Source organism: Nicotiana attenuata, chromosome 7 (genome assembly GCF_001879085.1).
Source record: "Nicotiana attenuata strain UT chromosome 7, NIATTr2, whole genome shotgun sequence".
NCBI lineage: Eukaryota > Viridiplantae > Streptophyta > Magnoliopsida > Solanales > Solanaceae > Nicotiana > Nicotiana attenuata.
In genome coordinates this window covers 112,846,460-112,859,595 of record NC_031995.1, presented here as the reverse complement: position 1 = coordinate 112,859,595, position 13,136 = coordinate 112,846,460, and the positions used below count along the sequence as shown (strand labels likewise).

At 36.6% G+C, this 13,136-nt stretch overlaps 1 protein-coding gene and 1 non-coding gene across 2 annotated transcripts; both read left to right on the top strand.

Annotated features, from left to right (window-relative positions):
- Positions 3,311–6,842, top strand: LOC109229728 (histone deacetylase HDT1-like). The gene is made up of 10 exons (XM_019395270.1): positions 3,311–3,417; positions 4,322–4,392; positions 4,478–4,692; positions 4,804–4,832; positions 4,918–4,956; positions 5,058–5,221; positions 5,676–5,738; positions 5,832–5,922; positions 6,318–6,444; positions 6,529–6,842. The coding sequence occupies exons 1-10, from the start codon at positions 3,405–3,407 to the stop codon at positions 6,590–6,592; spliced, it is 876 nt and encodes a 291-aa protein (XP_019250815.1). The 5' UTR covers positions 3,311–3,404; the 3' UTR covers positions 6,593–6,842.
- Positions 11,738–11,820, top strand: TRNAL-UAA. The gene has a single exon. It is a non-coding gene; the product is annotated as a tRNA-Leu (tRNA).

Below are 13,136 nucleotides of genomic sequence, written 5' to 3'. Positions count from 1 at the left end.
TATGTGCTATAGTCCACGCCATCTATCTGGATCCGGTTACCAGATTCGAGTCGCCTAAAGTTTTGCGAGGCCATAAAAATGACTTAGTGAACAGTAGTCACGGCTTCGGCATGACCGTTCCTCATTTTTAATATTTTAGGGCCAAAAAATTTAAATTATGGTCGATTTCCAAATTTTCATGTGATATAGACTACGCCATTTGTATTAATCTAGGCTACCGGATCCGAATTGTATAAAAAATTTTGGGGCCATAAAAAATGACCTAATGAATAATAGTCATGATTCGGCATGACCGCTCCTCCCTTTTTAGTATTTTAAGACCAAAAAATTGAAATTCGAGCCAATTTCTAAATTTTGTGTGCTATAATCCGCGCCATGTGCATGAAGTCGGGTCATCGGCTCCGAATCGCAAAAAATTTTACGGGCCCATAAAAAATGACCTAATGAACAATGGTCATCACCTTGCCATGACCGTTCTTCGTTTTTTGGCATTTTAGAGACAAAAAACTAGAATTTGAGCCGATTTTTAATTTTTCGTGTGCTCCATGCCATCTGCATGAATCCGAGCTACCGGATCCGACCGTCTAAAATTTTGCGGGGACATAAAAAATGGCCTAATGAAAAATATTCATGGCTTCAACATGACCGTTCCTTGTTTTTTGGTATTTTAGGGTCAAAAAATTAGAATTCGGGCCAATTTCCAAATTTTCATATGCTATAGTCCATGTCATGTGCATGATTTTGGGCAACCGTCTTTGAATCCCTTAAAATTTTGCGGGCCCATCGGAAACGACCTAATGAACAATCGTCATCAAGTCGCCATGATTATTCCTCATTTTTTGGCGTTTTAGAGCCGTAAAACATGAAATGAGGATGATTTCCAGATTTTCATGTGTTATAGTCCTTGCCATCTTTATGAATTCAAACAACCGGTTCTGAATCGCCTAAAATTTTGTAGCCTCATAAAAACGACCTAATAAACAATAGTCATCACTTTGCTATAACCATTACTCGTACATAGAGCTTTAGGGCATAAAACAGGAATTCATGACAATCTCCATATTTTCATGTGCTATAGTCTACGCCATTTGGATGAATTCGGGCGCCGCTCTGAATCGCCTAAAATTTTGTGGGCCCATAAAAAATTACCTAATGAGCGATAATAATTACTTTGCCATGATCGTTCCTTGTTGTTCGATGTATTAGGGCCATAAAATAAGACTTTAGGACTATTTCTAGATTTCGTGTGCTATAGTCCACGCCATTTCTTTGAATTCGGGCGAACGTATCCGAGTTGCTTAATATTTTGCATGCCCATCAGAAATGACATAATGAACAATAGTCATCGCTTCTCCAAGACCGTTCCTCGTTTTTGCCATTTTATGGCAAAATAGAAATTTAGGACGATTTCAAGATTTTCGTGTGCTAGTCCACTCCATCTGTATAAATTCGGGCGACCGGCTCCGAATGGCCTAAAATTTTGCGGGTCCTTCATAAACGACATAATAAATAATAATCATCACTTCGCCATGACCGTTCCTCATTTTTTAGCGTTTTAGGGCTATAAAATAGGAATTCAAGACGATTTCTAGATTTCTGTGTCTGCATGAATTCGGGCGACCAACTCCGAATCGCCTAAGATTTTGCGGGCCTAACATAAACGACCTAATAAACAATAGCCATTACTTCGCCACGATCGTTCTTCATTTGTTGGCGTTTTAAGGCCATAAAACAGAAATTCAAGGCGATTTCAAGATTTTCGTGTGCTACGGTCTACTTCGTCAATATGAATTCAAGCGACCGGCTTCGAATCACCCAAAAATTTGCGGACCCATCAGAAATGACCTAATGAATAATAGTGATTGCTTCGCCATAACCGTTCCTTATTTTTTGACGTTTTAGGCCCATTAAACAAAAATCTCTCAAATCGTAAATGTCGGAGCCATCCCTAATTACTACTAACAAAGAATCAACCTCAACTCCACCAATTGTTGCCACCACCACACGAATCGGCTGTAAACAACTCTAACAACTACAGTGCAAGACAACTTTATCATTAACGCCTTCATAATTTATGGTTTGATATATAATCCTCATAAGATTTGTAGAAAAACAAAAAAATAAATGGTGATGATGATGGCCAGGAAAACTTGAACGAGAAAGAGAACAAAATTAAAAGAAGTAGATGATAAGAGAGAGGGGGAGAGTGGGTAGGAAAAGGGACGGAAAAACTAAGGTAATTAACTGGGAGCTTTCTTTTCTTTTTAATAATTTGATCCTTCCATTTTAATTTATTTTCCCTTGTTTTAGTATTTTTTTAATCATCAAATGCACGCTCCTTGTGTGCGTGATAGACACGCATTTTCGCCACAACAGCATATTGATCGCCACATGTGCATGGTCAACAGTCAAAGGGATTTATTAATTTTACAAATATATGAGTTGAAATATTTAAATAGAAAAAGTGTAAGTTTGTTTATCGGAATGACAAACCAGTGCAAGTTTAATCCCCCCGTTTGGCCATAGATTTTGCCAAATTTTTATTTGGCAAATGCCTGTTTGTTTATAGATTTTATTCATATTTTGACAAATTTTCAAATGCCAAAACCCAAATTTCAAAACCAGTTCAAGGGTTGTTTTTGGCCCAAAATATTACCGCTTGGATTTTAAAAAAAAAATTAAAAATTACCATAAACTTTTGTATTTTATAAAAAAATCCACTTTCTGTTATTATGACCCAACTAATTTATATTTACCCACTTTTTCTTCATTAAACTCACTCGGATTTGCCCTTCTCTATAAATAGAAGAAAACCTTCACCAAAGTTGTTGTGCCAATCCGTGGTAATCCACGACAAAGATAAAATTTAAAGGCAATTTGCTAAAATATGCTAATATTTGTATAAATTTTCTTCAGATTTGTTTCGCTTGTTTTGTATGAATTTTCTTTAGAGTTGTTAAGTATTTTTGATAAATTTTAAAACAAACACACTTAAAGTCTGAGATCTGAATGATTAAGATTCAGACCTCCATTAAATGCAAACAAATGAGGCCTAAGTCACATTTCATATTTTTTTTTTAAAAAATAGTGAGATATATAGAATTATGTCCAAAAAGATTTTCATCTTCAAATCATACTTCACCCAAATCAAATTTTTTAAAACAAATTTGAGAATATATGTCCAAACGCTCAAAATTTGAATGAAAAAAGAGAAAAAAAATAAAATAGAATAAAAAATAAATACGGTAGTCTGCGAAATAGAATATCAAAACCCAAACTCAACTCTCCCGCTTATAAACCCCCAAACACAAAATACCCTACCATTTTCATTCCTCTCTCTTTCTGCCTCCATTTCTCTCTCCCAAAACCCTAATTTCCTTTTTCTCTAAAACCCTACAGCAGCTATGGAGTTTTGGGGTAACTCTCTTTCCGTCTCTCGTTCATGCACACACACAAAATCTATGATCTTTGATCATTTTTTCTTTGATCGTTTAATTTGTGCATTTTCATTTATTTATGTTTTTTTTGCTGTTAATGTTTTATGTGATTTTGGTAACAGAAATGTTGAGATTAGTACAAATAGATGTATATTGTTTGCTAGCTCGTGACCAAGTTTGCTTTGTCTTCTTTCTTGCGATTTATATTCTTATGGTTCTTTTATTTTCACCTATTACTTTGATACAATGAAATAAAAAATGTAGGAGTTAAAAGTTATGATTTTCTGTTTCTTTTTCCATGTGTAATAAGTGGGGCATAGCTTATTACACATGGAAGTGTAGCTTATTACACATGGAAGTGTAGGTATGATTTTGTTAAGTGTTTTTAGGATATCACTTTGCGTTGCTAACAACAAAAACAACTTTACACTCTCAATGTAATTTAACATGTTGTAGCGGGTTGTTCACCATATTTTCCAGTTACTTTGTTGTGGAAATATTTTTTCATATTATCAGCGCACGAAAGTTAAATTCTTAACTACAAGCCTAAGTTAGCTTCTTTTATGCTTAACATAGATTAGTTATGTTTGTTTCTAGAGAAGCACATGTTAGGTGGTGAAAAGTGGAAAAAGCTGTCGGGCACTTGGTAGAGGTGTTTGAGGGGTGGTTTTACCATACAAAGAAAAAGTTTGTTTTTTCAGGGAATATCTATCTGTTTGGGATTTATGTGTTTTAACTACTACAGTACTACTCAAAGTACCAATTTCCTCCTATCTTGTGTTATGTTTTTGGTATTCTTTTATTAGAACATGTTGAATTTATTATTCGTTTTGAAATTCCAGAACTTTCAATTTTCTAAATTTACTTTCGACCTATGTGGTTAGGTGCTGAAGTGAAAAGTGGAGAGCCTTTAACTGTACAGCCTGGAGATGGGATGGTTTTGCATCTTTCACAGGTTATATAATTTGCTGCAATTTGATAAGCTTAGTTATTTGCAGTAGTCTTTGTCTTATTTTCATTGCCCTTTTATTTATCTATAGGCATCTCTCGGTGAGTTGAAGAAGGATAAAGTACAAAGTGTCTGCTTGTCCGTGAACATTGATGGCAAGAAACTTGTCCTTGGGACACTAAGCTCGGATAAGGTGCCTCAGCAGCAGTTTGACCTGGTCTTTGATAGAGACTTTGAATTATCACACAACTGGAAAAATGGCAGCGTCTACTTTTTTGGATACAAGGCCACTAACCCGTTTGAGGAATATCCTTTTCATTTGTCCGTTAACTTCTCTTTCCTTTATACATTTATTTCTCTCTTCAATCAGATTTTTTCTGCTTAGTTTGTTTCCTTGACCTAACTTCTCTGCCGCACGGAAGAGGATGATGAAGACGATGAAGAAGGTAAATGTTAATTTTCTATTGTTTGTACATCTTTATTGTTCTGTGATTAGTTATTGTCTGACTGATGTACTGTTTATGCGTTCAGAGTCTGATGAGGACATCCCCCTCACTATTGCAAACAATGGTAAGGAAACTGCAATTTACCAGGATATTATGTCGATTTAAAAAATGCAACATACCTTTTAATTTTCTAATATTATTGTCTACTTGGTTAACTAACTTTAGGAAAACCTGAGGCTAAGGTTAAGGAGGCAGAGAAGTCTAATGCTGCAAAGGATTCTGCTTCAGGTAAGCAGAAGGTGAAGATTGTGGAACCTAGTAAGGCAGATGATGAAGAGAGCACTGATGAAGATGAAATGTCTGAGGATGAAGATTCTGACACGGGAGAGGTATGCTCAGTGTTAAAAAGTACTTTCAGTATCTTTGTAGTATCTGTTAGGGTCTCCAGTCCAGTGCAGGGACAAAAAATTGGTAATACTTGTTTAAGCTTGATCGGCTATTTCCCTGAGATGTTGAATTGGCCCTTTAGTTTGAGGTGTTTGACAGCTTTTAAGGATCGTTTTCTGGTGATGTGGGAGTGGGTTTCTTGTAGTGGTGTTTCGGGCTAATTTTATAAATGCTTTAATGGTTTTGAAGTTATATTGAATGACCGAACAGTTATCTCTTTTGCTCAGAACTATACTGTGGTTAAGGGATTGCAAAATCCAAATGTAAAGTGTTGCTTTTATATAGTTTTACGGCTTTGAATTTCTGTTGTCTTGGTGTAAATTATTGAATACAGCTTTGAGAATTTTATGCTTTGTTTCCTGTGGAAATTTGCATTAAATACCTTTGTATCTTCAGGGTGAAGATGAGAGCGATGAGGATGGTGAGTCTGATGAGAGTGAGGAGGAGAAACCAAAGAAGGTAGCTTACTTTTCGGTCTTCCTTTCAATTTTCTCAAAAAATTTGGAGAAGGATGACTTGTTGACGTTATGTGGTTCCATCATTCTGTTTTAGGCTGAACCTGGCAAAAAGAGGAAGGCAGATTCGGCTACAAAAACACCTATCCCCGATAAGAAGGCAAAATTTGTAACTCCTCAAAAAACTGGTTAGTCTTCTCCTTTCTGTTTGGTGTACTACTGAGGCGTAGTTGTGTTGTCCTTTTTGGATTAGTGCTTTCTGTGAAGTATATGCTGCCTATTATTTGGAGGGTGTGGTATTATTATCCTTTCTGATCGGCATCAGGTAGTTGTACCAGGAAATTAAAATTGACTGTTGATGAGGATAACTTGACCGCTGTACTCGAAACCAAAAATAAGGAATTTCCTGCTTGCAAACAAATGGTTCAGTTTTGTAGCATAACTAATAACTAGTAAAGTTCATGTAGGAGTAGCCTATTCTTTTACTACTTAGTTTTGCGTGATTTGCTCGATTGTGTAGCATAACTTTGACATTTTGTACAGAGAGTATATGATTTTTGACTACTTTATTTTGGGTGATTAGATGGCAAAAAAGGTAGCGGCCATGTTGCGACCCCTCACCCCTCAAAACAGGCTGGTAAATCTCCTGCAAACAAGAACCAGCAGACTCCAAAATCAGGCGGCTCTCATCTCTGCAAGACATGCAACAAGTATATTTTAATGCGAAGTAATTATACTAAGTTTTTATAGGTGCATTAGGATGTTTGGTGTATTCATGTATTATTATCTTGCAGGGGTTTTGGTTCTGAAAATGCTCTGGAATCTCACTCGAAAGCTAAGCACAGTGCTGCAAAGTAAGCAGGCAGAGAGTTCTTGTTTGGTTTTGTCAACTTTGATCAGAAGAGAGCTTTTAGTTTTTTTTTTTCTCGTCCGTTCCCTAATGTAAAGGCAAGTGTTTGACTCCTTCAGTTACATGATATTGCTATTCTGAAATCTGAACTATCTCTCTGGGATATTTCTGAGGCCAAAATATCTGTTTTGATCGTAGACTGTTATGTTCGATGAGATTTGGATTAATTTAAAGAAATGCTTTGATGTATGTTCTTCACGGTTCTTGTTTTGCTCTATGGCTTATTAATGTCAGTTTCTATAATAGCTGAAATACTAAGACCCCGTTTGGCCACGAGTTTTTCCAAAATAAATTTGGGATTTATTTTTAAAACTTATGTTTGGCCATAAATTTTGCTCGTATTTTGGCCAAATCCCAAATTTTGAATCTCAAAATCAGCTATTGATACCAAAATTTAGCAACTTGAGAATTATATACATGTTTTTTCAAAATAAAGTTGGAAAATATGTTTTGAAAACGTATGTCCAAACATATTTTCATCTTCAAACTAAATTTTACCCAAGTCAGATTTTTCAAAATAAATTTGGGATCTATGGCCAAACGCTAGCTAAAATGACCTCTTAAACTTGACAATATTCTTTATTTAGAGACAGGGGTGGCAAAATGGTTCAAAAAAAAAAATTACCACCCATATTATCCACTAAAAAATGGGTTGGATAATGAACTTTTTAAAAACGGGTCAAATATGGATAAGAACGATATTATCCATTTATAAAATGGATAACCAATGAGTAACCAATGGGTCTAACTTTTACATTTGTAAAGTCTCAAATTGGAGGTTTCTCAAGTTAGAGAGACTAAGAGGGTGTTTGGCTAAGCTTATAAGCTGGTCAAACTGGCTTATAAGCACTTTTTGGCTTATCTACGCGTTTGGTAAAATTAAAAGTGCTTATAAGTTAAGTGCTTATAAGCCAAAAATAAGCCAAAAGCCATAAGTTGGTCTCCCCCAACTTATCAAATTTCAGCTTATAAGCACTTTAGGTTTGACCAAAATATTTATTATTCTATCCCTAAAATACTTCTTTTTAAAACAAAACTCTTTGTATACCCATTTTTTTAGCTGCTTATTATTAATTTCAGCACTTTTATCCAAACACGTAACTGCTTATTTTTTAAATCAGATTCAGCACTTAAAAGTGCTTTTCAGCACCTATGCTTATCAGCTACTCTAAATCAGCTAAGCCAAACGGGCTCTAAGATTCTCCCAAAAGTGATTATATACAAGAAGTCATGGATAATATGGGTAACCCATATTATCCGCCCCTGTACGTTGGTGGTTGGACATAGATATTGGGGTTGTTTGGCAGTTGTTGAGGAAGAAGAGGAAGGTTTGCCATGTTCAAGGGGCGATGGTTGCTAGGGATTTGGATTAATCGATATCTCCTTCGGTTGGTTAGTGTGATTCTTGGCATTTCAGGGGATGTTAGTAGTACTTAAATTGATAGGAGTTGGAGAATAGGGAATGATTGCATCTACATGCATGCAATTTAGGGGGTTTAGCGTGTAGGATTTATTTGAAGATTTTGAAGATTTTGCATGAGAAGTTTTGTCCACATGTCACATGCATGCTTCCATTTGTTTACCTTCCAGCATAACAGTGGACAAGTGTGGGTCATTTTGTGAAGTGGTTTTGTCTTTTGTGAATAGGTTATGGGAGCTAGTGGAATTATCTTGTTTAGGGGGTATTTTAATGTAATAATATCAGAAGATGAAGGGATTAATTCATTTGTTTCTGATAGGTTTCCTGTAATCATTTGGTTAGGCGTGTCAATAGTAGGACCATTAGGGTTAATAGAATTTTTAGCTAGTTTTGTCTTTTCTAGGTCTTCTAGATGAGCATGCACGTTAATATTGTTATTATTTTTTAATAACAAGTTTTTTTGAAGAGAATGGTTTTCTAAAACAGTGTGCTCCTCACTCAAAGTAGAGAAGCGATTTTTTTGATCCATGTTAGCTAAATTATTTCCCATTATTGTATTGGTGGATTTAGCCAGTCGAGAATTATTCTGTATTGAAGACATGGAAGAATTATCCTTATGGACAAATTTCAGCTTTTGAGTGTGAATATACTTACCTGTCGCAGCATTAAAGATTTTTATCTATACCTGCATCTGCAGTGTTCTCTTTGTCTTCCTTTGAGATTTTTTTCTGCATTCTTTTTGGTTTTTGAAAGGACACTGTGTGCCAGCCTTCTTCATTCCTTGCCTTCTCCTGGTGTTCTTCTACTGTCACTTCATTATTACTTTTTGCTTGGACTGTTGGTATTCCAGCCCTAGGGCAAAGGTTTATTGTGTGCCCTAATAATGCACAAAGCTTGCATAGAATTTTCCCCCCTTCATATTCGATTAGTTGCTTGTATTTTTCAATTTGAATAGATTTTGCAACTGGTTTGTCCATGGGTAATTCCACGCTGAGTCGAGCATAGCGAACTCTTAGGGTAGAAGAGGTACAAGCATCTATTTTAAGAAGTCTTACCAATCGAGTTCCCAATTTTTTGAAGAATGATTCCATCATAAAACTCGGTAGGTAAATTTGGTAGACGAATCCAAATAGCCGTATGGATTTGTTTGGCATTAGATGCTACGAAATTTGGTTCTCACCTTTGACATGAAAGAAAATGGCCAAAGATAAACCACGAACCATTTTGCAGAACTGAGATCATACTTTCTTGATTTTGAAATTTAGCAATGAAGTAACCTGAACCTAAATCTATTAGAGGAAAATTTTCAGACTCTAATCGAATATGAATGGGAGGTATGTGTCCATTTCCGAGAACCAGTTTGATTTCATGCCGGGACGGTCGACCACTGAGGCCATTCATATTGTGAGGAGACTGGTGGAGCAGTTTAGGGCAGTGAAGAAGGATTTTCACTTGGTGTTCATTGACCTGGAGAAGGCCCATGACAAAGTCCCCAGAAAGGTTCTATGGAGATGTTTGGAGGCTAGAGGAGTGCCTGTAGCGTATATTAGAGTGATTCGGGATATGTATGATGGAGCTAAGACACGGGTTAGGACAGCAGGAGGAGACTCGGATTACTTTCCGGTTGAGATGGGGTTGCATCTGGGATCGACACTTAGCCCGTTTTTGTTTTCCCTGGCGATGGATTCTTTGACACGTCACATTCAAGGGGAGGTGCTTTGGTGCTTGTTATTTGTCGATGACATAGTACTGATTGATGAGATGCGAGGTGGCATTAACGAGAGGCTGGAGGTATGGAGACATACCCTGGAGTCTAAGGGTTTCAAGTTGAGCAGGACCAAGACAGAATACTTGGAGTGTAAGTTCAGCGGTGTAACCCAGGAGGCGGACGGGGATGTGGAACTCGATAAGCAAGTCATTTCCAGGAGAGAGAGAGTTTCAAGTATCTGGGATCTATAATTCAGAAGGATGGGGAAATAGATGAGGATGTCACACACCCGTATCGGAGCAGGGCGGATGAAGTGGAGGCTCGCTTCCGGTGTCTTGTGTGATAAGAATGTGCCGTTGAGACTTAAGGGTAATTGCTACAAGGTAGTGGTTAGACCGACTATGTTGTATGGAGCAGAGTGTTGGCCAGTCAAAAACTCCCATCTCCAGCAGATAAAGGTAGCAGAAATTAGGATGTTGAGATGGATGTGTGGGCATACTAGGTTGGGTAGAATTAGGAATGAAGTTATTCGAGATAAGGTGGGAGTGGCTCCTGTGGAGGCAAAGATGTGTGAGGCAAGGTTGAGATGGTTCGGGCATGTTAAGAGGAGAAGCGCAGATGCCCCTGTTAAGAGAAGTGAGAGGTTGGCCTTAGGAGGTGAGAGGAGGGGTAGAGGTAGGCCAAAAAAGTCTTGGGGAGAGGTGATCAGGCGGGACGTGGCGCAACTTGAGCTAACCGAGGACATGACTCTAGATAGAAGGGTGTGGAGGTTGAAGAACAGGGTAGAAGGTTAGTAGGTAGTCGTGCGTCTCCCATTGTCTTCTCTAGCTCGATAGTATTAGCACTAGTACGGTACCCTTTTTTCCTTAGTTTGCTATATTCGCATGTCTCGTTTCGTTGTTACTTGCCATTGGTATTTCCGTATTTTGCTAGCAGTACTTCGTCCATATTATCGTCTGCTGCCTTGGAATTAGTTTTCTATATATGTTATCTTGCTACTACTTGTTATCAGTACCCCTTTCATATTATCTGTTGCTATCTTTGATATAGTTTCTAATTATTGTCTTGCTATCAGGGCTTCTCTCACCTTCTTTAGCAGAGGGTCTATCGGAAACAGTCTCTCTGCCCTTCCAGGGTAGGGGTAAGGCTGCGTACATCCTACCCTCCCCAGACCCACTTGTGGGACCACACTGGGTTATTGTTGTTGTTGTTGTTGTTGTTGTGCTTTCCAAAGCTCTTGGACTTTTTTCTTAAGGATTTGATGGAGTATTTTTTTCCCTTGTCACTTAATTATGATGGAGTGTTTCCAGGGCATGTACACCAGATTTTTATCCTCCTGTGACAGAGAAATTTTCTTTTCTTCAAAGGTTGATTCAAGGGTTGTCAACGAGGGAGAGATATCGAAGGAGTTGAGCATGGGTGTGGTGAGATCAGTAATGATATCCATCCCCCCTCCCCCCCCCCCCTTAATTAATTTATCCTTAAAAGAGGCTTGTGGATTACTAGGCAATCGGGCAGTGCAATCATTGATAATATCTGGTGGTTTGGGTGGAATTAATGCCATTTTTGCATCAGTATCCATACTAGATGGGGGATGTGAAAAGTGATTTTGGAAGATTAGAGGTTTTTTAGAAAGATGCTAGGAGTTTCTCTCTTCTAAATAAGTGTACAAGATTGGCGAACAAAAGGCTTCACACGTATGGTTTGGTCCTATACTTTGACAATTTTTCTTTTGTTATTGTGATAGCTGCTGAAAGTTTTTGTTTGTATATAATATACTAGTATTCGAGCCAAAATAAGTCTTGCCAATGTAAATAATATTGTTAGTTGTTACACGATGAGTTTTAGAAATTATTATGTAAGGATTGTATATTTTAAGAATACTTTTATCTTTTCTTATATTTTTATTCAAATTCCAGACGATCTACATCCTTATAATCTTTTGTACGAGAAGAGAACACGGGTGCTGGTTTGCCCGAGAGGTTAAGGGGGAAGACTTAAGATCTTCTGCACATAAGTGCGCATGGGTTCGAACCCCATAGCCAGCAGCACACCATTTTTAGTTTTTCAATTATTTATTTATTCTTTCCTTTTAAAAGCAGCTTTTGCTTATGCTTTTTTGGTAGAAGGCTAGAGCCTAGAGCTACTTTCTCAAATTCTGCTACTGTTCAACCGTACTTATATTTCCCTAAAAACTTGGCTAAAATAAATACTTTTTTGATTTGAAAAAAAACACTTTTGATCTTGTAGAAGATTTGCCAAACAAGCTATTAGTACATCTCGACTAATTCACGAAGACTTCTATAATAACAATATATTTAGTGTGATCCCATAAGTGGGGACTGGGTAATTAGCCGAGACTTCTATTTTTCTTTTATTTAACACATTGTAAACTTTAAAAATGATTCATTAATTTTTCTTTCTCATTTTTGGGTTGCAAATTGGCTTACTTCTTCTTGTTCTGTTTTCCCCCCCTTGGCCTTCTTTTCATTTAAATATTCAGGTCCATAAATGGAAAGACCAAAAAAAAAAGAGAGAGAAAAGATGTATGGCAAGATTTTCTTTATTTATTATAGCACAGCAACCTATGGTGAGATTTGAAACTTATGGTGGTTAAAGGTGAAGTAATTACAGACGCGGAGTTAAGATTTAAAACTTATGAATTTTGAATTTGCCTTGCAACCTATAGTCTGCTTTGTTATTGGATTCACAATTAAATATTTATATATATTTAATGTATTTTCTAAAATAAATATAAGTTTAAACAAAAATTACTGGGTTTGGCAGAACATGCCCCGCCCTAAAGTAATACGTAATGCAGGCAAATGACTACCTCTTGTTTTTGGTTAACAAAGCCTATATCAATGAAAGCAATTGATAACATCTTAAAGCAGGTAGAAAAGATGTGATGCTAAATACACGATAATTTTAATTAATTACTTTTGATCAAACACTTGTCTACCTCTTCTTATCTACGTGGCTACGCCCTACCGAGTACTGATCATTTTGGTCAAAAGATAATAAAAATTTATAAAAGTTCACTTTTCCCTCTATTTAAGTTCAATAATGGTATTATTGTAAACGTTTTCCTTAAATTAGTTTTTCCTATGATACAACATGAGCACTGAAAATTTTGTTTTCAACATAATTCTTTTATATTATCAAATCATCTTAAAATATAAAAAATAAGATCAGTAAGCTGAAATTAATGCACATTACCTAGCAGAACAAGTTGAAATATATTGCTAGTATATAAATTCTTTATAGCCAGTTTGTATAAATTAGATCTGTCTGAGGAAAGGAGCTTTTAATCCTTGTGCTTTTCTTTTTGAGAAATTTTCATAAAGCACTATCTTTTGGTAGT

What these genes read in the sequence shown, in the direction of transcription:
- LOC109229728 (XM_019395270.1), top strand. An exon ending in CCTCACTATTGCAAACAATG is followed by an intron (nt 4,957 to 5,057) that starts GTAAGGAAACTG and finishes AACTAACTTTAG; the next exon opens with GAAAACCTGAGGCTAAGGTT. An exon ending in AGGAGGAGAAACCAAAGAAG is followed by an intron (nt 5,739 to 5,831) that starts GTAGCTTACTTT and finishes ATTCTGTTTTAG; the next exon opens with GCTGAACCTGGCAAAAAGAG.